The sequence below is a fragment of the Neovison vison genome, chromosome 13 (assembly GCF_020171115.1).
Source record: "Neovison vison isolate M4711 chromosome 13, ASM_NN_V1, whole genome shotgun sequence".
NCBI lineage: Eukaryota > Metazoa > Chordata > Mammalia > Carnivora > Mustelidae > Neogale > Neogale vison.
The window spans coordinates 117,494,952-117,518,067 of NC_058103.1; the positions used below are offsets into that span (position 1 = coordinate 117,494,952).

The following is a 23,116-nucleotide window of genomic DNA, read 5'->3' on the forward strand; positions in this document are numbered from 1 at the left end:
TGTGCACAATGCCCTGGGTGCTAGCCCCCTGGTCAGCAGAGGCTTAAAGGAGCTGGAGCAGTGTCAGCCTGTGCCAGCTCGCTGGGGGGGCAGGACAGGCTGGGCTGAGCGAACAGAGAGCCTGTCGTCAGTCCTGGGAGGGGCGGGAAATAGGAGATGAGGCCAGATCCTGCCTGGCGGGTCTGTCACCCTTGTCTCCGGTTACACTCCCAGGGAAACTGGTCGCCCTGGGTGGAGTCTGGCGTTTGATATGAGGGCCCTGAGGATCTGGCCCCAAGCTCTAGGAAGAGGCAGGGCATAGTGCCTGGGGTGTGGCATGGAGACTCCCTTGGCAGGGCCCCTTGTATGAGGCTGGCCCCAGGGGTGCCAGAGAGACTAGGCTGTAGAAGGAAGCCAGGTTGGGAGGGGTCTCTGTGGGGGTCCCCGCTACTGCCTCGGACAGGCTCTTCAGTGTGGCAAGAAGAGTTGACTGGGCCTTGGGCTCTGGTCCACTCTAGTGCTGCCTGGCTGTGTGTGGCTGCATAGCCCTGATTCTCAGCCTGCCATTGGTCCCCTGGGTGCCCTTTCAGCACTGATAGTCCAGGATTCCAGGTGACCTGCCCACATCTTGAGAGTGGAGGAGGATCTGGGGAATGCCGGGATGGGAAGGGGATGATAAGAGGCGTCTTGGCAGGGCGCTCTGGGGACAGCACAGTGGGGAGGAGGGAGTTTCCTTTCTTGCCCTAGTTTCTGATTCAGATGTTCCCGATATGGAGACACAAGGAAGGGGTGCTTCTGGTCCCCAGACACTGGTCAGCTGTCAAAGGCTGGCTGGGGCTCTCCACCCCGTCTGACTGTGCTGAGGCACTGTGCTCCAATGTCCCAGATCCTGCACCTCCCACACTGTGTTTCTTTGGAGGACGTCTGCTTACTGCCAGGCAGCATCACCTGGGATCAAGAATCTGTCCTCATTGTCCATAACTCTCAAAAGGGAGAGGGGCAGGGTTGTGACTCCTGAGCAGCTCATATAGGGTCTTCAGGAGACCCTGTATCTCAGATATGTCTCTAACCAGAGGATGGCCTCTTGGGGCAGCTCGCTTTTCAGAATTTTTGCTGCTTACCCTGCCTTCGAGAAGGGGCACCCTCGGTTTTCTTGTTGGGGGGGCGGAGACCAACAGAAATGTTCCTTGGGGAAATCTCCAGGAAGCCAAGGGAAGGCACAGTGGCAGTCCCCTCGTCTCCCCCGCAGCACCAGGTCCCAGCCTTGGGATCCCTATGTAACCCCCTCAGTCTCCTGACCTTTGCTGCTCCAACAACTTGAGAGGTAGGTGGAGAAGGACAAGGTTGTGGAGGCCAAAACTCAGGCTAAGACATCTATGGCTGGGACGTTTAATATATCTCCTGATTTCATTGTTTCTTTGAGTTCCGTGGAGGGGGCCTAGCCTATCTCTACTAAACCAAAGGGCTTTGGTCCCATCCCACAAAGACTGGCCCATCTGCCTACACAGGGTGGGGGGGGGCCAGAGGAGATCTGAAAGGTCCCTGGAGGTGGACATTGAGGGCTCACATGGCCCTGTCCAGCCTGCTGGCTGAGGCCTGGTGGGACGGCCTGCCCCAGAGGAGTGCAGGCCGGTTTGGACAAGGGCCCAGTGCATGGTCAGACAAACAACACGCATCTGTCCAGAACCTCCACAACACCATTTATCCAGGCCCCATGGAGTTGAGTGTCCTCAACTGCTCACCCCCAGTCCTTGGGGGAGCACAGGCATTGTAGTGGCCTCTGGCCTGAGACCCGCATACTCCCCAGCCCAGTCAGGTCCGGGGCCACAGACACACACTGCCTACCTCGCCGTCAGCCTGTCAAGGTTGGGCTCCGGGTATGAGCTGGCCTCAGACCTTCCTCCTTCCCACACTCTCAGGAGCTCCCTCAGTCTGGGCGAGCTCGACACGGTGTTAAATAGCTTCCTTGCAATCCCCCTTAAATAAACCCATCCCCAGAGCAACCCACCCCATTTTGTTCCCTGAATGTATTATTCTACTGGCTTATGTCTCCTAGAGAGTGGAGGGGCTCCCTCCTCCTGCCCTCTGCTCCAGGGAATACCATCTCCCTAAAAAACCAGGGGGAAAAGTTTTCCCATCAGCTCTGGGGCAGAGACAAAGGGAGGCCTGGCTTGGAGTGGAAAAGCCAGGAATCCCCATCTGTCACCCCAGCCCTCTCCTCTCCTTGCCCTCTCAGCAGTCTGGGCCAGCTGTGACTTACCCAAGATCACAGACCCAGGATCCAGAGTCCTGACATATCTAGGAGGTCACTCTGGTTTTGACAGCCCAAACTAGCTCCAGGGCAGGGGGACTGACTCCAAGCCTGCCTCTGACCTTAGCCCACCCCCTTGCAGTTCTCCAGGCATGGAGAAAGCTGGGGGGTTTCCAGCTCTTGACTCCGCTTAGTCCCGGATCCCTGGGACCTCCTCCCAGCACCCTCCATGCCAGATGTCCCCAGGTGTCTCTAGCTCTGGGGATACTCAGACAGCACCAGGTCATGGGAGCAATGGGGCCGGGGCCTGAGCAGACCTGTCCCTGGCCTGATCAGCATCTGGGCCCAGGCCCGGGCTCACACCCAGTACTGGCCGTTCTTGAGAGCAGGGTTGGGTGTCCGGCAGAACTGCAGCAGCTCTGGGTCAGGCTGGCCCCCCTGTGGGGACCCCTGGCTGGGCACTGCTGTGAGTGGGATGGCTTGGCCCGGCTCTACCTTGCGGAAGGTCTCATTGTCACCCGCTAGGCCATTGCGGGGCTTGGCAGTCAGGACTTGGACGTCGTGCTTGCCCGTCTTGTTGCGTTTGCGGAGGTAGAAGAGCAGAGGAAGGATGAGTGCCAGGAGCAGGAGGACCAGACACACAGGGATGATGACGCTGAACATGTTGGCCTCCAGGAAGCCCAGCAAGCCCCCGCTGGCCACAGTGGGCATGGGGCTGGAGGCGAACGGGCCTGGCTCCCCCGTGGGGGTGCTGCTCTCTGGTTTCCTTGCTTCAGTCTGAGCAGGCTCGGGGAGACTGAGCAGGGCCACGCTGTAGGGTCGGGCTGCATCGTAAGGCTCAGTGTCAAAGTCCAGTGTGGCCACAGCGGGGGGGACACCCCGTGCCCACAGCTCCAGAATGAGACTGTCGCCCACGGGGCCGGGGGACTGGCCCTCTGGCTTGCCCACTTCCAGCCCCAGCCTTCCATCCTCAAGGTCCTGCTGGGTGAATTGCTCCACAAGCTGACTATCTCTGGGCTCCGTCCTGGCCCGGGGCACGCGTATCACACGGCCATGCCGGGGTCCCGCCAGGAGCCGGAAACGGGGCACACTGCCCGTGCGGTTGGCCAGCTCTCCAGCATCGAGGACGGTGGAGTCCAAGCGCAGGGTAGCCCCCTGGGGCCATGGCCCACCAGCCCCCACACGCAGCAGAGCCCTGACAGTGATGTTCACCGTGGCGGACGCGTTGGCCCCTCGGGCCAGCGCCAGGATGCCGAAGTGGTCTCGAGAAGAGGAGAAGTTGGTGAAGGCGAAGACCACCTCCCCCTGGTCTACCTGGAGCTGGCTGAAGGAGGCAGCGGGCTGCCCAGCCACCAGGAGCTGCCCGAACCGGGGCCGCCGGGTGAGGCGGTAGGCGGCATCTGGCTCGTCCCGGTCTGACACCACCCGCAGCTGCTGCCGGCTCAGGGAGGAGCGCCCCACAGCCTGCGGCACCTCCAGGGGCGCCCGCAGCTGCACCTCGATGGCTGATGGCAGGACGTCCACGGCCAGGGACATGGGCACGGGAGGGCTGGCCCCGTCAGATGCGCTCAGCTGCAGGATGCCAGCCACGCTGCTCCCATTGGCCACGAAGGCCAGGCGCCCAGCATCCACGTCGGCCTGAGTGAAGCGGGTCACCGGCCCCGGGCCGGCCCCCACCAGACTCAGGAAGCCATTGAGGGGAGCCTGCTGCACCTCATACTCAATCTCCCCAGGCGCCGAGTCCGGGTCCACCACATTGAGCTGGGCCCGGGAGACCGGCGCACGGGAGCCCCGGGTGAGCCGGAGCGGCACGGATGCCTGGGGCCGCGGTGGCCGCTCGTTCACATCCCGTACGGTGATGGTAAAGGCCTCTGAGGTCTGGGGTCCTGACACGGAGGCCCCCGCTGGCCCCTGGAGGTGGGCGCGGAAGCGGAAGCCATCCTGCTGGGTGCCCCCGCCGCCGTGGGCATAGGCCAGCTGCCCTGCGGCCAGCTCGGACTGTAGGAAGTGGGACCGGCCGGCGTGGAGGGGCTCCTCGGCCACCAGCAGCTGGCCCCGGGTGGGGAACTGTGTGATCTGGAAGAGCACATCATGCTCTGGGCGCTGGGGTGATGGGATGCTGGCCAGGAGGTTGGAGGCATCAAGGGTGGCCGTGGAGATCTCGGCCCGCTGGCCTTCGGGGACCCAGAGACCTAGGGGTGGGATGTAGGCTATGAAGGTCCTGTCCACTGAAGAAAGACCTCAGAGCCTCAGACCAGGACCCCCACGGCAAGGTTGTGCCTTGTCCCTCAGACCAGGTACCCCAGGGTGGGGCTCAGGGGCCCCTGGAGGGTAAGGATCATGTCTCCTCTCTGACCTCAAAATGTCCCCACCTGCTCACCCTCCCTTAACTTCCCAGATCCTGGGAACTGACAAGGGAGCTGCTGACCCTGGCCTTGTGTCCCCTCCTTTCTGGACTTGCCCAGTGTCCTCCCCATCATACAGTTCACCTTTGTTCCTCCAGAGGCGGCTGGGGCGCTGGGGGCAGGCAGCCTCGAAGGACACAGACACAACAAGGGTGGCAGCCACATCCAGTGCAGGGGGTGATGACAGCTGGAGCTCCAGGGTGTCGTGGACCTCCCAGAAGGGCTCAGGAGGCATCTCGTGTTCATACAGAACATTCCCAGCATACACCTGGGGAGGGACCCCATTTTGGGGGAAGAGAGGCAGGTTGAGCCCGTGGTGCCTGGGAGCCCCTTGCAGTCTCCTTGACGAGCCCCTGGTGCCCAGCCTCACTGTCGACTCTCCTGGCTCTCCCCAGCCCCATGTCAGTGACCTGTGCTCTCCTTCACTAGCTCAGTGGATCACCATCGGTAGTCATGAGGCAGTGAGGACACTGGATCTAGAGCCTGATGCCTTGTGAAATCTGGGCTCTGCTTCCTCAGGCCAATCACCTCTCCCCTCTCTGAGCCCGCAAGAAAAGCAGTATTCGAACGCTTCTCTCTTGGCAGCTGGTCCTTCCACTTCTGCCCTGGGTCCCTGCCCCTCCTCCCCACTGAGGACACCAGTTTCACCAGCTCCCTCCTTTCTCCTATGGCAAAAATTTCCCCCCCAAAAGAGAACATTCCCATCATTACTCAACCACGTTATTCTCTCTTCCGTCTTTTTTTCTTTTAAAGATTTATTTATTTATTTTTGAGAGAGAGCAAGAGCACGTGCGTGCGTGGGGGAGAGGGGCAGAGGGAGAAACTCCAGCAAGCCCTGCGCTATGCACAGAGCCCAGTGCAGGGCTCAATCTCATGACCCTGAGGATCACCACCAGAGCTGAAATCTACTTGGGTGCTTAACTGACTGCACCCAGCCCCCCAGCCACCTCCTCTCTTCCCTCTTAAAGAAAAGACCCATGACTTCACTTTTTCCACCAACATGTGTCACCCCTCTCCACATTTTGCTCTCCTTTACAGCAAAACTCCAAAAAGAATAGTCTAGAACCTGCTCTATGCTGTCCTGAGTGCAGGCTACACAGGCCTTTGCTCCCGTCCTCACCGAGGGTACCCACGATGTCTGCGTCGTGAGACCCAACGGTGGGTTCACGGGCCTCATGTTGCTTACCTGCTTGGCACGCGGCACTAGACATCATCGTGCATTCCTTCCTCTAACACCCGTTGGCTTCCAGCATGGCCCCCTTTCATGTTTTCCTCCTGTCTCGTTAGCTGCTCCTTCGCAGACTCCATGGTCCCCTCACTTCTCCCCGATGCCTACAGCATGGCCTCCAGAGTCTCCTCTATCTACAGGCACATCCCACGTGTCGTCCCAGGTCAGCTCTGCGGGTGACCCCCTTTCTTCTGTCTCCAGCCTGGACTGTTCTCTCTCGAACTCCAGACTCACATATCCACTTGCTTCTGGACAGCTCCACGAGGATGTCTAAGGACCAGCTCAGAGCTGGCCTGGACCAGACAGCCTTCTGACCTGCGCGCCTCTCCTAGTCCTCCTGCTTCTCATGATGGTGGCTCTGTTCTTGCCGTGGAGGCGTCCCTGACTCCTCCCTCTCTCACACGCCATCACTTCTGGCCTGGATTATCGCCATAGCTTCCCGTGTCCCAGTTTTGTCCGCTGATCCCTGCTCTACAACTGTTCTGAACACCGAAGCCAGAGCGAGACTTTTCCTATGTAGGGTTACTGTCCTTCTTGTTCAGATAGTACAGTGGCTTCTCCTCCGACCACAGAGACCCCACTCTGACCCCATTCCCACCACACCTGCTGTTCTCCAGGCCTGTCTGCCTGCTAAACACCCAGGGATAGTCCTCACTTCCATGAAGAATTTTGCTCCTTTCTTCTGCCTGCTAATCCAAATGTGTTCTCTGGTCTTATCTCTTGTTTTCCCCTTTTAGGGGAGGGAGATCTATTTCCTCCTCAGAAAAACAGGGCTTGTGCAATACTGAGATGGAAACTGGTGTCCCAGCGTGTGGGAGACTCTCGGACAGTGTAGTGATGAACTGGAGAGCAGTGCCCCATCTAATAGGGGAGCCAGCCACACGCTAAAGGCGGGGGGGTCACCTCGGTTCTAAAGGGGGAGTGGAGCCCCAGTGAAACGGGTGGTTGCTCCTCAGCTGATTGCTGTAGAAGGGAACAGAGACTTTTAAGAAACTGGAAATCAGGGGCACCTGGGTGGCTCAGTCGGTTGAACATCTGCCTTCGGCTCAGCTCAGGTCATGACCTTGGGGTCCTAGGATCGAGCCCCGCATTGGGCTCTCTGCTCAGGAGGGAGCCTGCTTCCCCCTCTGTCTCTGCCTGTCTCTCTGCCTACTTGTGATCTCTCTCTCTGTCAAATAAACAAATCAAATCTTAAAACAAAAAAAAAGAAAAGAAACTGGAAATCAGGGACACCTGGGTGGCTCAGGCAGTTAAGCATCTGTCTTTAGCTCAGGTCATGATCTCCGGGTTAGGCTCCCTGCTCAGTGGGGAGTCTGCTTCTCCCTCTGCCTCTCCCCTCTACTTGAACACACGTACTCTCTCTTAAATGAATCAATAAAACCTTTAAAAAAAACCCAAACAAACCCAAAACTGGAAATCAGGCTTTTGAGTGTGTGTGTTAGTTTAAAATCCCTCAAAAGTTGTATGTTGACCATTAATTTTAAAATATTAAATGCCTTGTGCATGCCAAATAAAACACATCTGTGGCCAAATGTGGCCCTCAAGGACTGTCAGCTGTGACCTCTGGCCCAGGCTGAAGGGTGGCAGGAAGCAGAGACCCCCAGGAGTGGCCTGGGAGGATGGAAGCCTGCAGGAGTTTCTGTGGATGGGAGGTGTGCCATTGGGGGTGGCAAATCACAGGCAAGATGGGGAGGGGCCTCTCAGCTCTGCGAGCAAGTGGTATCCTCTGGTGAGAGAAATCTTGCACTGACAGTCAGAAGCCATATTGCTCGTTTTGCCTCTCACTAGACGCACGCTCTGAATAGTCACACGATCTCTGTAAGCCTCAGTTTCCTTATCTGCAGAACGGGACACCTAATCCTTGCCCCACCCGACTCAATATTGCAGGACAGTGGTGCTGTCAAGACAAGACCCAGTCCTGCCCTGCCCCTGCCCCAAAGCCAGGACAAAGTCTCCGCCACGAAGCCTCTTCCCCGGCTTCCCTGGGTGGCACTGCCAGCCTGGCCCCCTGGCGGCCATTCACGGTCATTGCAGGTACTGCCGGCGGGTGGGGAAAGCGCGGTGGGTGGGGGTGGGACCCTGAAGGCCTGGTCCTCTTTCCTCCTATTTCCTGGGCATCCAATGACAGCGGCTCCCTGGGAACCAGGGTGCTCAGCGGCTGCAGCCACCAGCCTGCTGAATATCTTATCGTGGGAAGGAGACCTGGGCAGAAGCCAGGACTTGATGAGAACAGAAAACCTGGGCCCAGGGGGATGCTGACATGAGAGACCTTTTGCTGTGTATCCCTTGTGAGAACTGCCTCTTTCCCCCCACGCCTGAAAGTTCCCCACCTGCTCCGCCTTTGGAGAGAGCCAAGGCTGCCAGCACTCACAGGAAGTACCTCCTGCACTTGGAAGGGGTGTTAATTTAAGTGATGGCTGCTGTCCCCCATCCCTGCCCACACAACCTCCCCCACCCCCCCAGTTAGCACAGAGCTGTGCACTCCCAGCAACCTAGCAGTAGACCTCTTCCCATGGCTATCAGTTCTAGTGTTTAACTGGTGGCCTCTGGCGTGCTCTGGAACAACTAGGCCTTGAAGAGAGATGGCAGCTTCACTCCCACTTCACCCTCCTTGGCTGCCTTCTGTCCACTCACGCCCCCGGGACCCACTCTGCTTCTTGCTGGCGCCAGACCTCAGCCCCAGGCTCCCACCTCTCAGGAGCCCAGCAGCTGCCTTCATCTCAAACTCCACGCCTAAACCAAGCATGGCCCTTCACCAGCCACAGGGGATATGCTCGCGTCCCTGACTCAGAGCACCCTCTTCAGCTCCTGAGGTCCAACCGCAGCTTCTTTCTGGAAGCCGTGCCCCAGGACCCGAGGCTTGCTCTGGGCTGAGATCTTTCCCATCTTCTGTGTACTAGACTGGTGGCTCCTGGAGGGCAAGGCAGGCTCAGCCTGGGGCATGGTGGGGCCAGAGAGTGCCTGCTGTCCATGATGTGAGAGTGGTGCCCAGGTGCACAGGCAGATCGGGCCCCCTGGGGCTGAACTGAGTCTGCGTGGTGGCTGTAGAGAACTGGGCTCTTACCTCGGCTTGGGTAAAGTTCGCCAGGGTCTCCCTGGTGCTGCCGTGCTGGGCGTGGAACAGCCGGCCCAGTCGGGGCCCCTGCACCAGCCGGTAGAGCAGGTGCTGGGGGTCAGTGCCCGCACTGGAGCTGGCTCTCAGGCTCTGGCTGCTGAGCGGCTGGACCGACCCTGTGAGAGGCACAAGGGGGCTGTTGGCTGTGGACCAGAGCCAGGGCGAGGTCTGCGGTGGCTGGCGAGGCAGAGACCCCGGCGTGTCACCTGGCCTACCAGGCATGCCATGTGTGGCAGACCCACCTGGGCACACGGTCAGCGTTCGGCTGCCCTCCAGGGAGAGGAACAGCTGCTTCTGGGCCATCACTCGGAAGAAGTGTCCAGAGGAAGTGTGCTCCCCATCGGAGAGGCTGAAGCGGAAGCCGCCATCCAGGGCTCCTGCGGGTGGGGGTGGAGTTGGGTCTCGCTGGCCCATCGCGGCTCCCCATCCTCAGGGCACCACCCCCCAGCCTCCCCGAGTACCCACCTCTGTGTGAGAACAGCACGAGCCCGCCATCCAGCTGGGCCTGGGTGAAGCTGTGGACCTCGGTGCCTGGCGCTGCCCGCAGCACCACCCGCCCGTTGCTGGGCGGCTCAATGGTGTAGACCAGGTCTTCCGGTCCTGAGTCGCTGTCTGTGCCCCTAAGAGCCTCCGGAGGGAAGGGCACCGTGGCCCCCTCCCACATCTAGGGACACAAGCCTGTGAAGTTTCTGTCCCCTCCATGCTTTCCCGCCAGACTCCTCCCTGGCCCCGAGGCCATCACCCTCAGGCTGCAGCTCAGCCCCCGGGCGATGCTGGGCTCTGCCTCGCAAAGGGCCCTCCATCCCATTCTGCCAAGTAGGAATCCTACTTGGCTGTTCCGCGTCACCCCAGGGCCCAGAGTCTCTTCTCTCTGCCCTGATCCTGCTTGTCCTGCAAGGCCAGCTCCTGTCCCCGACCTCAGGAAGCCCCCAGTTCTTCCTCTCATCAAGTTCTCTCCCTTCAGAGCCCCCCAGCCCTGACTGACGGAGCCACTGTCTTTCCCTGGTTCTGTCTCACCGGCAGGGCCGGGGCCTCCCTTTAGACCCTCCATAGTGAGTCTGGGCATGCTCTGGACACACTACGGGAATGGTGATTTTACTTCCCCAGGAGGTTTATAAATGGGCTCCCCTTCCAGGTGAAGGGAGGGCATGGGAGGCACAGAGGCCAGAGAGGCTGAGGGTTGCCTTCTGTCCTGTAGCTCGGGGCTCAGAAGCAGCACTGCAATGAGGGCTCAGGTATTTTCAGGGCAGTTATAAGGCCCTACCAGATGGGGGCAGCCGCTCCCCATGCTCAGAGCTAAGAGGAGCCTTCCTCAGCCTCCTGCCAGGCAGATCCATTTCTGGGATCCTGTTACGTGACCCCAGCTGGGTAAGCAACTTGGGCAGCCTCGGGGAGGGCTCCCATACCTGGAAAACGAGCCCTCTGGGATTGCAGGGCACCTTCTTCGAGCCCCAGGTTAACCCCAGATGAGCTCTGGAGTGGGGGGGACCAAAGTATGGAGGTGGGGCTTTAGCGTCCGGCTCCTGACACAAACATGGTGGACAGCGTCACCTGGTGGCCAAAAGGCCACACAGCCCCACCTGCCTGCAGTTCCAGGGCAGCCCTTACCCTGTACCCCCATTGCTCTGCAAGCCTCCCCACCGCTGGACCGCTCCCCATGGGTACATCCTCTACCATCAAAGGTATCCTGTATCTCACATCACAGACAGCCCAAGTCAACTCTCTTCTGAATCCTTCCATGACTCCTGTTGACCCTAGAAGCTGGCATCAAGGCCATCCACTATCTTGTGTGATCTTGGCCAAGCCATGCCCTTTCATTCCACCAATAACTGCTTCTGTGACCATGGAGAGATGTTGTGACCTGCCTGCGCCTCAGCTCTGACCTCTGCTGAGTGAGAGCACCACGGTTCTGCAGGGATGTAAGGGGCAGGAGCTCAAGAAGCCAAGTTGTGGCCTTCACCGGCCGTGGGTGGAAGGGAGGAGCTTAACCCCTCTGCCCCTGGAGTCCACCCTTAAGGGCTAGAAAGAACGTTCTTCAGGAGTTCTGGTCCTGAGCCTTAGAAAAAAGCCTCCTGCTGAGGGTGAGTCCAGGGAAATCAGGGCCAAGGATGGCCATTCCCAAGGCTGCTTACAGCACTTAAAAGTGTTCAATAACGAAGGCTTATACCTGTGTTCTGTTTTCAGTGCGATGACTCTGCTCTCTTCCCAACAACCTACTGAGGCATGTGGCATGGTCCCCATTTCAGAGAAGGAAGCTGAGGCTCAGTGAGGGGCTGCTACGTGCTGGGCCTCTCTTTGGGAAGGGAGGTAGGAGGGGATCCCAGGCTACTCTCACCTTCAGGCCTGTGTTGGTGGTGAGGATAGGGGGCTGGTCGTTGACGGGCAGGATGGCGATGGTGAAGGCTGCAGGATGGCTCTGGCGGTCCACCTCTGAGGCATTGGCCACCAGGATGAAGCTGTCTGTCAGCGTCTCACTCCCATCGTGCACATAACGGATCAGCTGTTGTTCCACCTGCAGGCAGGCCCAGAGCGGACGGTCAGGTGCCAGCCAGCCTGGGAGCTGTGTGAGTCTCGAGCCCAGCACCCTTCTTGCCCTGCCTACAGGTGTCGGGGGAGACTGGCTCCTCAGAGCTTCAGCTCCTGCAGGTGGCAATGGGGACAGCCATTCCTCCCAGAGAGAAGGATGGAAGGAGTCAAGGAAACAGGACAGGCACTTCCATATGACCAGAGAGGGAGGACTGACGTCAGGTATCTCTCACAGAGGGGTCCATACATGGGGACTCCCTGCCTCTTCTTGGTGCCCAGACGGGGAGTGCCTGCGGCTTCCCCTGCTCCGCCTGCAGGGCCGGGCTGTGTGCCTAGGGCCTCCCCAACAGCTGTACCTCTTTCCAGGAGAAGGCACCGAGGGTCCCCTCCTGAGGACCGTCCTCTCTGCGCAGGGCCCCGTGCCGGGGTGGCTCCAGCACCTGCAGCTCGAGGCCAGGCAGTGCGGGAAAGTAAGGCCCCAGCACGCGGACCAGCGGAGGGCCCAGGGTGCGGGTGCCGCCCTCAGGAACGCTGAAGTTGTGCGTCTCCAGTGGGATGGCAGCAGGCAGCACCTCCAGCTCCACGTGGACACCCTCCAGGGGTGCACCCAGGCCTGAGGACACATCCAGGGAGAATGCGTCGCTCCAAGCCTCTGGGCGGGAGTGCAGGTACAGGACCCTGCCGGCGTCCACCGCCTCCTGTGAAAAGCTCTGCACTGGGTCCAAGCTGGGCGACCCGGCCGCTGAGGCGCTGGGGGACAGCATCACCAGGTAGCCAGCCTGCGGCGGGGTCTTCACTGAGAACACGATGTCTGCGGGTGCCACTGCCTCCTGGGCTGCCTGGTGGACAGAGGGTCAGGGGGGAGGCTATTGTGGTCCCTAGGTGGCCAGAACAGGCTCAGTCTCCATGCCCTTGTGAGCCCCCCACTCCTGCTTCCTTAACACACAGACACGCACTCAGGTTCACACACACGACACCCAGACATGTAGCTGGTTGGGGCGGGGGGGACTGCACCCCCCCACCCAGTCCCATGCTCTCACAGCCTCGGAGACATGCACTCCCTAAGAGATGTATACAATCACACGCTCCCAGAGTTAGTGACACAGACGTACAGTATCACCACACCCTGACATGTGGACACAGACACACAGGTACATCTTACACGTAACACACCCTGGCAACACACAGGCACACACACATACACTGATGGAGCCCCTGCCCCCGCTATCGCTTCTCTCCACCACCAGAGGGCGCGCCATCCTTTCCACAGACGACAGGCTTCGTGGAGCGTTGAAGACCCAGGTCCCACCCAAGGGCCACTGCGTGCTCCCTTGCCTGATGGTCCAGCTACAAAAGACCACACACCAACCCCCAACTCACATTCCTGGTCCTGTGCCTTTGCCTGGAATACTGCCTGCATTCCAGAATTCTGTTCTCTCTACCCAGACTACTGTCCCCTCGTCCCCTGCTACTGAAACCCCAGGGCCTTCAAAGCCTGTCTCAAATGCTTCCTCCTTCAGGGCAAAGCCTTTCTGATGCCAGACATCTTTAATCACAGTCTGTGCCGGAATCCAGACAGCTGGAGCCACAGAGGGCTCAGAAATCGGCAGTGTGGCAGAGAGGGCAAGGACCAGGCCTGAGGTCACACAGTGGGTCAGTAGGCCTGCTGGAAGGCCTGCGGTTGCCCTGAGAGGTTCCTGGATGGTCAGCAGCTCCATCCAGGTCCTGAGGCCTGGGGTGGGGTCTGGGGAAGAGAGCTGAGGGCACGGGAGCCTGGAGATCAAATAGGTCTCTCTTCAAGGCCTCCAGTCCTCAAAGTCTGTACCCATGAAGATCCCCCCCGCCCCGGGAACTTATTAGAATGTAGGTTCTCGGGCTCCACCTCAGAGATGCCACAGTCTGGGTGGGGCCCAGGAATCTGCGTGGTTAGCGCAGCACGTCCGTGTGTGCACCCAACACGGGGAGGCACACACAGCTCATGGGCAGACACACATGCTCCCCCAGAATCTCTGAGGCATGCCCCTGGGCACATGTACAGGTACATACCCAAAGCGCAGACAGACACCCAGCCCCAGGGACACAGGCGTGTCCCTGAACATCCAAGCACACCAGGCATGAAGGTTTGCCAGAAGGGCCCCCTAAACTGGTCCTTTACCTCCAGATGATCCTTTCTGATCTCAGCCGCCTCCCCCTGGAAGACATAGATCTTTTTGTGCTGGATCAGACGCAGTGGGGCCAGTGGCCCGTCTAGAGCAATGGTCACTTGCAAGGTGGCATCTGTGTGCACCGGCCCTGCCTCCACGGAGAAGGTCAGGGTGTCTCGAGGGCTGAGGCTGCCGTTGTGGCTGTAGAGAAGGGCCCCATCCAGCAGGTCCTGCTGGGAGAAGGCCGTGGCAGGCTGGCCGGCCCGGAGCAGGTGTCCCCAGTGTGGGCCGTCTGTGACATGGTAGCGGACCTCATCCCCACTGCGGATGTCGAGGTTGGTGTCCAGCTGGAGCACGGCAGTGTCGATGGTGCCCTGGCCTCCTTGAGGGACCACGAGGCTAGAGACATTGGCCACGCGGAGGTAGGGCTCTGAGGCCTGCACTTCGAGCAGCGCAGTGGCCTGGTGCCGCCCGTCAGACACCTGCAGCTGGATCCAGCCGCGGTCGGCCCCTGAGTGCACAAACAGGACCCGCTTCTTCCTGAGGTCCTCCTGGGTGAAGCGGTAGATGGGCCGTGTGGGCTCATCCACAGCCACGATGCTGCCGAAGAGAAGGTCCTTGCGGGTCAGCACCAGCTGAGTGTCTGCAAAGCCGGAGTCGGCGTCACTGAAGGCCACGTCATCTGTTGTCAGCAGCCGCCGGCCACCCCGGGCCACGTGGAAGATACGGCTGATGGTCTGCACGGGTGCGTGGTCATTTATGGGCTGGATGGCCACGCGGAAGACGCCCCGCACCTCCTCCCAGGCCATGCCACCGCTGCCGTCACCCTGGCGCATTGCCACGAAGGGAATGTCGTCTTCTGTGGTCTCGGAGTTGTCATGCTGGTAGACCAGCCGGCCCTGCAGCAGGTCCTCATTGGTGAAGGACGTCACCATGGTGGCCTCGTCCTGTGCCCCCCTCCAAACCAGCCTTCCATGGCGGGGCCGCTCCATGACCTCGTAGAGGTAGCTGGCGCTGTTGAGACTCTTGACGAAGAGGTGGTCAGCGGAGAGAATGCCCTCGCCACCCTCCGGCACCGAGAGGAGGATGTTGGTTAGGACGGGAGCGTCTGGGTCACCGCCAATGTGGACAGGGAAGGTGTAGAGTGGGGAGAAGTGCGGTGGAGCTGTGACACGGAAGCGGAAGTTGTCTTCGACTGTCTCTGAGGTGCGTGCCGTGGCCCCATAGGTCACCCGGCCAGCCTGCAGGTCATCCTGGGTGAAGCTCTGCCCTTCTGACAGCCGTGTGCCCTGTAGCCGCAGGTTGCCCTTCCTGGGGGCCTGGACCACCTCATAGTAGAAGGTGGTGGGTCTGGGGCCTGCCTCCTCCTCCAGGGTGGCCTCCAGGTGGGCCGTGGTGAGCACCTCCTGCTGGGTGTTCTGAGTGTGCAGGGGCTCCAGCCGCAGCAGCCACACTGTGGCTCTCTGGATTGTCACTGGGAAGGACAGGTTGCTCAGGGTCTCCTGGCCCACCTGCACCTCCAGGGCCAGGTTCTCCACGATGTCCTCGGTGCGATGCTGCGGGTCAGTGCTCAGGTATCTCACACGGCCGTGCTCCACATCCCGCTGGTGGAAGGCCTGTGTGGCCCTCCACTCGGCCCCCTCGGCCCCACCTGCCCCCTGCTTCTGCAGCTCCCCAAACTGCAGGGCCTCTGTGACTCGGAATAGGATGCTCACATCCTGCCCCACAGCGTTGGTCTCCACTGACAGGTTGGTGGAAGAGATAGGGGCTGCGGAACCCTGGGCCAGGCGCAGCCCTGTGTTGTGGCGTATCTGAACCGTTGGCCGGACTGCCACCACCTTCAGGGTGGCGGGGGGGCTGGCCTGCAGCCCGTCGCTGACCCGGAACGTCAGGTCCTGGGCGGGGCCACTTCGGTGGACATAGACAAGGCTGCCGGCCTCCAGCTCCCGGCAGGAGAACTCCGTTGCCGGCTCCCCAGGCTGGTCTCGGCGCTCCACGGGGAGGCCGGTGGGGGTGCCAAGGAGCTGGAAGGTGAGGCCCTCACAGGCGGAGTCTGGGTCATAAGCCTGGAAAACTTCGGGCCCCAGTGGCTTCTGTGTGTGCTCCAGGATCACCATGAGGCTGCCGTGTGGGAAGATGATACGGGGTGGGTCATTGACAGGATTTATCTGGATGGGCAGGATGTAGGTTTGGCCCCTCCGAAGGCAGGTGGGCACGGGCACCCTGGCGGTCACGGACACCTCCAACATCAGCTGATCGGAGGTGTCCTCGGAGCCATCGTGGACGTAGCGGACCTTGCGGTTCACCACGTCCAGGAGGGTGAACATTTTCCGTGCCTGGGCCCCGGGGATGTCCAGCTCGAGCTCGCCGTGGCGTGCCCCGCGGCTCACACTGAACAGCACCTGGGATTTGCGCAGCTCGGCCTCGCTCAGGTCCAGCGTGGGCTGCACATGCCGCCACTCGAGCCAGGCCGCACCCCCCTCGGCCACCACCAGTGGGCTGATGGTCAGCAGCTGGGTGAAATTGGCAAAGACAGGCGGCAGCCCCGGTTCAGGCACGCAGGGCTCAGGCAGCTCCACGGCGGGCCAAGCCTCGGGTGCCAGTGTGGAGAAAGCTTCGTACGGGCCATAGGCGTCCTCCTCGTACTCGTCTTCCTCCAGCCTGCAGCCGGCTGTCATGCTGCGCGTCAGCAAGGCATCCCGGAGCCCCTGCCTCTGGCCATTGATGCTGAGGTCCTCCACGCAGCCCAGCAGGGAGGCGTTGACGGTGCCCGGGGCCAGGCCCAGGCGGTGTTCCTGGAGATGGCGAGAGGCCTCAGCGTCCAGCCCCCCCAGGAGGAGATTGCCGCGTGGGTCCAGATAGCTGAGGACCCCGCGGTTGGAAGTCCGTGTGGGGTACTGGTCCACAGAAATCTCCAGCTGGTGAGCGTCCACATGGACGCTGACCTCATGGGGTTGCCCGTCGGCCACGGGCACGCTGTTGTGAAGCAGCACCGTGCCCTGGCCCTTCTCCACCACAGCCCGCAGGTGGCCCTCAAAGATGTCCACGTAGAGGAAGTCCCCATGCTGACCCCCCGCCTGGAAGGCCAGGGGCGCCTGCTGGCTCTGAGTGGTGAGGATAAACTCCAGGGTGCCTTCCTCCCGAGTGCTCCAGGCCGGGAAGGCAGCCAGGGAGTGGGGTCCAGAGAAGCCGAGGGCCACGCTGTCATCTGCAGAAAACTCTTCAGCGCAGCCCTCATGCACGCCCGGGGTCAGTGGTCGGAGCAGGTTGCGGCCATTGAGGGTGGCAGCGTGGAGGCAACCCCTCAGGGGCTGGCTAGCCCCCCTCAGGTAGGACAGGCTAAGGCTCCCAGGGCCTCCCAGGAAGATCCCATAGGGGACCTCCAGGGGAGCTCCCAGGATGGGGCCTGAGGCGTTCAGGAACCCATCGACGGACAGCAAGGCCTCGCTGTCTGAAACGGTCAGCTGCACAGTGTGGACGGCAGAGTCACTCAGCAGGGTCCCAGCTGGCGTCTGCAGCCTTAGCTCCTCCTGGCCCAGGGCGAGTGTGACCTGGGGAAAGATGGAGGAATGGGAGTGGGGGCCACATCCTGAGGGCATCTGCTTCTACTGTAAGAACACAACGGGCCTGCCACAGGGGAGTCCCCAAACTGGAGGTGCCGGGACAGGGGATTCTCAGGCCACCTGTCTCCTTCCTGCCACCCCCCTTACTCATCCTCCAGACTCTCACCGAAGCGATCTCTGATGGGCTCTGGGGTCCCTGCTGGGAACCAGAGAACTGCCATATAGCAAGATGCTTTTCTAGAGATTCGGTCTGCATTTTTCACTCTCCCGAACCTTCCTAGGAGGGTGAGCCGCCAGAAAATCACTTTAGTATCCAGAAGATTCGCCCCTGGAATAACGGGCACCTTAGAATCCCCAGAACACCCTGGGACCACTGGGGCAGCCAGGCTCACTGCTCAGGGATGGGGAGCCCAATTCCAGGTGCTCTCTGTGTTGAAGTATGTACATAAAGCAAAGCTCCTGGATCCGGGGTGAGGGATCCTTGGGGAGAGGAGAACACAGAAGGAGGAGAGCACCGAAACTGGATCTGGTGTGGTGTTCTCATGACCGGATGGTAGAGTGGGTGGTGGGAGAGTGTGGAAACTGGAAGAGCTGAGCACTAAGAACTGTGGCCTTGGGAGTCCGAGTACGGAGCCCCTCCACAGGGCTGAGGCACCCTGTACTTGGCAGAGAGGGAAAGCACCAGCCTCGGTGCTGTACCCAGCCTTCGCTCAACAGTGACACCTTGTGGCAGTGGGAAGCAATGGCAGCAGCAGATGAACTGAAGACCAGTCCTAGTCCTCTCCCCGCTGGAGTGTGGAAGCAGAGGGCTTTCCCAAATTTGGACTAAGATCTCAAGTTCTCAAACTCTTCATGGTCAAGGGGGAGCCTCGAGAGAGAGAGCCAGAAGACTCCTTGCTAATAAAGCTGGTGGTGACTGGACGAAATGGGAAAAGGGAGAAGCTTTGCAGTATAGGGTGTGTCCATCGTGGACAGACAACTCAACAGCTGGGTGACTGGTGCTAGGCAGGGGACTTCCTAGAGTTTCCAGTCCCAGGAGAAGGCACCCAGCCCAGGGGAGTGCCAGGGGACATGCTGAGATGGGGACGGGGCAGGACTACAGGAGGCCGGGGCAGGGCAGGGCCAGGCCAAGGGCTTGTGGTGAGCCAGGGTCTGGCGGCGAGAGGCCAGAGACCGCCAGCTGGCCCGGACTGCAGGCGCGCAGAGAGGGAAATGGCCAGCCAGGGGTTGCGGTGGGAAGAGTGGGTGAAGGGCTGCAGGCACAGCCAGTTCACGAGGGAGTCACACTTATTCCAATGCTGTTGTTCACCTCGCACTGGGGACCTAGAGACCCTGGGGCTAAGGTGAATCATACAAGGCCACCCAGCTGGCTGGGGTCCATTTGGGGCTAGAGCAGGAGGCCAGCAGGGAGACGGCACTGACCTCTAGGTATCCGGAGTGGAGCTGCAGGAGGAGGTGGTCAGCCTGGCCTGCTGCCAGGAGAAGCAGGGCTTCAGGCTGAAAAGTGGAGAATTGTAGCCAGAGGTCTACATCAGTCAGAGCTGTGGCCGTGGGCACCTCCAGGTGGTTCTCGCCGAAGAAGGAGGCTGCGTGAGAGAGAGAGTGAGAGAGAGAGCTGGGGTCAAAGTGCAGACTCTTGCCTGGAAGGGGTGGGGGCTGCAAAGGATGAGTAGGTTGTGGAGAGGGCGTCCAGGCTGGTGCGGCTTTGTGGTTTTGTGTGGCCCATCACCTGCTTGGTCCTGGGGCCGGAAGACACAGCCTGTCCTTGTGTCCAGCCCAGACCTTGGCTCCAAAGGAGCCTAGGCCCATTCCAAGCAACTCAGGTTTCCTCCTCAGGGGTTCCTGGGGCCGGGGACCTCTGCCAGCTCTGACTCTCTTCCCTTGGGCCTTAGAGGATTCTCCTTCCTGGGTCTAGTCCTCGAGCCTAAAGGAAAACCATCCTTGACCGGGTCACCGGGCCTGATGGTTGTAGACTCTGGAAATGGACTTCCAGAGGAACCATCCCTACCCCACACTGGTCCCTGCTCAAATTCCTTCTCCTAAATGCCCTGTGCTTTGGTTCTTGGGCAACACTTTCCATGCCATGTCCTCCCACTGTGGTGCTCAGACAGGCTGCCCACCCATCCCCGCTTCTTTCTTGGGCCACACGCTCAGATGTCTTCAGGCATGGGGGTAGTAGCTTGTCGGCCTGAGTCCACCAAGGAGCAAAGACTCTGAGGCCAGATGGAGATCATGTGCAGTGCTGGACCCCAAATGCGCCAAAACTTCCTGCATGGCTCTATATTGCTTCCTGTTGCAGACCTGATGATAGTCCCTGGTGAGCAGTCAGATCCGGCCCTATTGTTTCCACCTCAGCTAGTGAGCCACTGATGACTACAGCTGACCTCTCTGAGCCTGGGTCTATGGCTAAAGATAGGGCCTTGGGGGGCTGAAGGTTTGCTGAGCAGGACAGAGCGCCCAGGTCCACATGGCCTGAGCAGGTTGTATCTGTAGTTTCCCAAGGCTGGTGGGTGCTGTGGGGGGCCCCTTTGGTTCCTCACTGGGATACTTCAACTTTTAAAGCCACCACCGCCTCCAGATAGTTCCCCCAAATTAGCCTCCCTTGACCTCCAACCAGCTGCAACAATTTCTGGTTTTTTCTTTTTGCAGAGATTAGGGCCAAATATAACTTTTTTTTTTTTTTAAGATTTTATTTTATTTATTTGTCATAGAGAGAGAAGCGAGAGCAAGCATAGGCAGACAGAGTGGCAGGCAGAGGCAGAGGGAGAAGCAGGCTCCCCGCCAAGCAAGGAGCCCGATGTGGGACTCGATCCCAGGACGCCGGGATCATGACCTGAGCTGAAGGCAGCCGCTCAACCAACTGAGCCACCCAGGCGTCCCAGGGCCAAATATAACTTTGACTCTGCCCCCCAGAGGTCCAGCGCTAGGGCAGGTGGTGGGGAGACAGAACGGTTTAAAAAAGCTATTCACCTCTGTGGGGCTTCCCTTAAGCCCCGTGTGACTGAGTAAAGGGATAATCTGGCACCAGCCACAATATGTGTTGGTTCCTGACCTGACGAGGTGGCTTCAGCCACTGGAGGGGTCCGGCAGGATGTCCAAGAAAGATAATGCTCTTCCTCTTGGGCTGAGCTGAAATCTCTCCGGTTATCCCCTCTTGCCAGTGTTTGCCGGCAATGCCAGAACCTTGTCTGAGGGGCTAGAGGAATCAAGTGCGAGCTACAAGACCCTCTGGTGGGGTATGGCCCAGCAGAGCCAGCTGACCTTGGTGAGGGTGAGGGGCAGCCCCTCGCAGTGAGAACTCATGGGCGTGGGCTCCTCCTGTGCAAGGACATTGATTCTTCTCTTTTTTTAAAAGAAGATTTTATTTATCTATTTATTAGAGAGAGAGAACGAGCAGGGAGGAGAGGGAGAGGGAGAAGCAGACTCCCCACTGAGCAGGGAGCCCCATGGGGGGATGGAGCCCCATGGGGGGATCGACCCCAGGATCCTGAGATCACAACCTGAGCTTAGGGCAGATGCCCAAGGAAGGAGCCCCCTAGGGGCCCCAAGGGCATTGATTCTTGAGAAAAAAAGGCAGCACACAGAACTGAGGGCAGCTCCCACCCCCACACAGAATGTGAGGGCCCGTGGCTGCCCCCCTGGCTGCAGCTATCACTATGGGCAGCTGGCAAGAGCTGATTGTTAAATTTGCAGGAATTTTGCCAGCCAGGTGATGTTGTGGGCAGTATTTATACCACAGAAGAGGCAAAGGCTATAGATCAGCATTCCCTCTCCCCCAGAAAGCCTGTTGCTCAACATTTGCCTGTTTAGCATGCATGGGAAGGGGGCCCTCCCCCTCTGGTGGTGGGGGGTAGTGAGCTCACACACCCATTCACACTCCCTTTCATCAAAAGTGGGTGTGGGTAAGGTGGGTTCAGGGTGTGAAGCCCCCCGGGAAGGGATGGGGATGGCAGGCTCTGCCCACTGAACCACCTGCCTCCAGCCGCATCTCAGAAGAGGAGAGGGGCAGCCTGCGTAGCCTGGTTCTTCAGGCTGGAGTGGGAGGGTGGCAGGAAGTAGAGGTACTTTCCAGAGAGCTGGGGTCTGAATGAGCCTATTGAGGGGCTGGGCCCGGCTGTTTCCTGTGGGGCTGGGCAGGGAAGCGCTCACACAAGCTGCCTTGTGCGGCTGGGAGCTCCTGGCCCGGGCAGCCCCCTCATCCCAGTGGAGGCCTCGGAGGCCTTGCTGGCCAGGGTTTTGGAAACTCTGACAGCGCCATTCCCCCCACCTCCTGGTCTCCTTCTGTGGTCCCTTACCGTCTCTGATGGGCCGCAGTTGCAAGGACCCAGTCTCCCAGTCCTGGGAGACAGTGGGAGAGGCTGCCAATGGGGAGGCAGTGCAGCATAAAGGAGTGAGTTAGGAGTCAGTTCCAGAAGGCTTCCTGGAGGAGGTGAGGGTGGTGGAGAGGAGGGAGGGAGGGGCCTGGGCAGTTTCAAAGGGCAGCAAGGCCCGGTAAGAGGGTGGCAGCAGGGACCCACAGACAGGGACATTGAAGACAGAGGAGGAGAGGGAAAAGAAGCAGGAGCCAAGCTAGCCTCAGTGGCCTGACTGGGGTCCTAGGGCAGTGGGGGGAGGAGAGAAGGCAACATCACTGCTTGGAGACTTGCCCTTGACTCTTCTGGGTCAAGAACACCCATGATTCATCCAAACACCAGTTCAGGCCTGTAGCAGATCTGCGGGCTGCCCTTTGGGCCAGAAGGGGCCCAGTCTGGCCTCCGGTCACCATTTTGTAAAATGGGTGCTCCTTCCCTGTCCCTCCTCCCTCTGTCTCTGGGGATTAGTCCCGAAGGTCCCTTTCTGGTCTGGGAGTCTGCTCTCAGATAGGGGCATGCAGAGGGTTAATGGGTAATGGTGTGGGCTGTCTGGCTGGTGCCAAGTTCAGTGTCGGGGGGCAGGGGCCTTGAAGGGTCTGGGTGGAATGGGAGGGACCACAAGAATGCCATGTGTCTGGGTTTCTCTACCTGAAAGACGGTTCATGGGTGGGTGTGCAGGACTATGTAGAAGCCTATTTGCGTGTGTGTTCAAGCGTGTGGGTGGCTGCTCGGGGGTGTGTTTTGGGTTTGCATAAGGCTGTGTGTTTGTACATGTGTGCGCGTGTGGGCTGGGAGCCGCCGGGACAGAACTGCGATTGTGCCCAGGCCTGTCCTGCCCCTCGGTGCCGCCCGCCGTGACTTGGCCGGGCCTGGCTCCCTGAAAGGGGCTGTGTGTTCCCGGAGGGCACCCACCCCTCCTGCCCGGCGCCCGTCCGTCCCAGAGGTTTGCTGAAGGTGGAGCCTCCCACAGCTTCCCGCCCTTCCTGACCACGGACAGGGCGTCCTGTTTGGGCCAAGGCAGAGCGGCTCCGTTCCTCTTCCTGAGTTGAGGGTTGGGGGCCCAGAAAGAGCCTATGTCCTTCCCCTCCACTTAGGCCAGTGTCCCCTGCAAACCACTAGGTTGTGCCAGCATCTCCTGTCTCCCGGGGCACTCTTAGTGTGTGTGTGAATGGGGACCAGAAGCCTGTCCTGGGGGACCCCAAGCGTGAGACTTACTTCCCCCATGATGCTCTACTCTTACCTCTCAGTGGCTTGGGACAAGGGGTCTCCCTGTGGGGAGTACCTCCACACATCAGGCTCCCACTGTGCTCTCCCGGGCTGACCAGGGGCAGGGTCTCTAGTGTGGGTCCCTTTGCAAGTCACTGGGGGTCGGGGTGGCTGCAGACCCTGATCCTTCTGAGTCCTCACAATGCCTGGTGTTAGCCACACCGTCTCTCTCCAAGTGTCTGTCCCTTATCTCCTTTGTCTCTGTCTTGGCCACTTGGCCACCTCGGAGCCTTATCTCTGCCTCTCCCTGTCTTTCTTTACCTTTGGCTCCACTCTTGCACCTGCCC

General features: G+C 60.0%; 1 protein-coding gene across 1 annotated transcript in view; it reads right to left on the bottom strand.

Annotated features, from left to right (window-relative positions):
- Nucleotides 1–1,658: 1,658 nt before the first annotated feature.
- The window catches only part of CSPG4 (chondroitin sulfate proteoglycan 4), a 35,147-nt gene continuing 13,689 nt past the window's right edge, over nt 1,659–23,116 (bottom strand). Inside the window, exons 2-10 of the mRNA XM_044230709.1 lie at nt 18,634–18,797; nt 13,660–17,199; nt 11,861–12,343; nt 11,314–11,490; nt 9,444–9,642; nt 9,221–9,355; nt 8,928–9,094; nt 4,720–4,903; nt 1,659–4,422 (exon numbers count right to left, since the gene is read on the bottom strand). Of these exons, the coding sequence (XP_044086644.1) occupies nt 2,588–4,422; nt 4,720–4,903; nt 8,928–9,094; nt 9,221–9,355; nt 9,444–9,642; nt 11,314–11,490; nt 11,861–12,343; nt 13,660–17,199; nt 18,634–18,797 (6,884 nt within the window). The 3' untranslated portion in view covers nt 1,659–2,587. The remainder of the gene's footprint in view (nt 4,423–4,719; nt 4,904–8,927; nt 9,095–9,220; nt 9,356–9,443; nt 9,643–11,313; nt 11,491–11,860; nt 12,344–13,659; nt 17,200–18,633; nt 18,798–23,116) is intronic.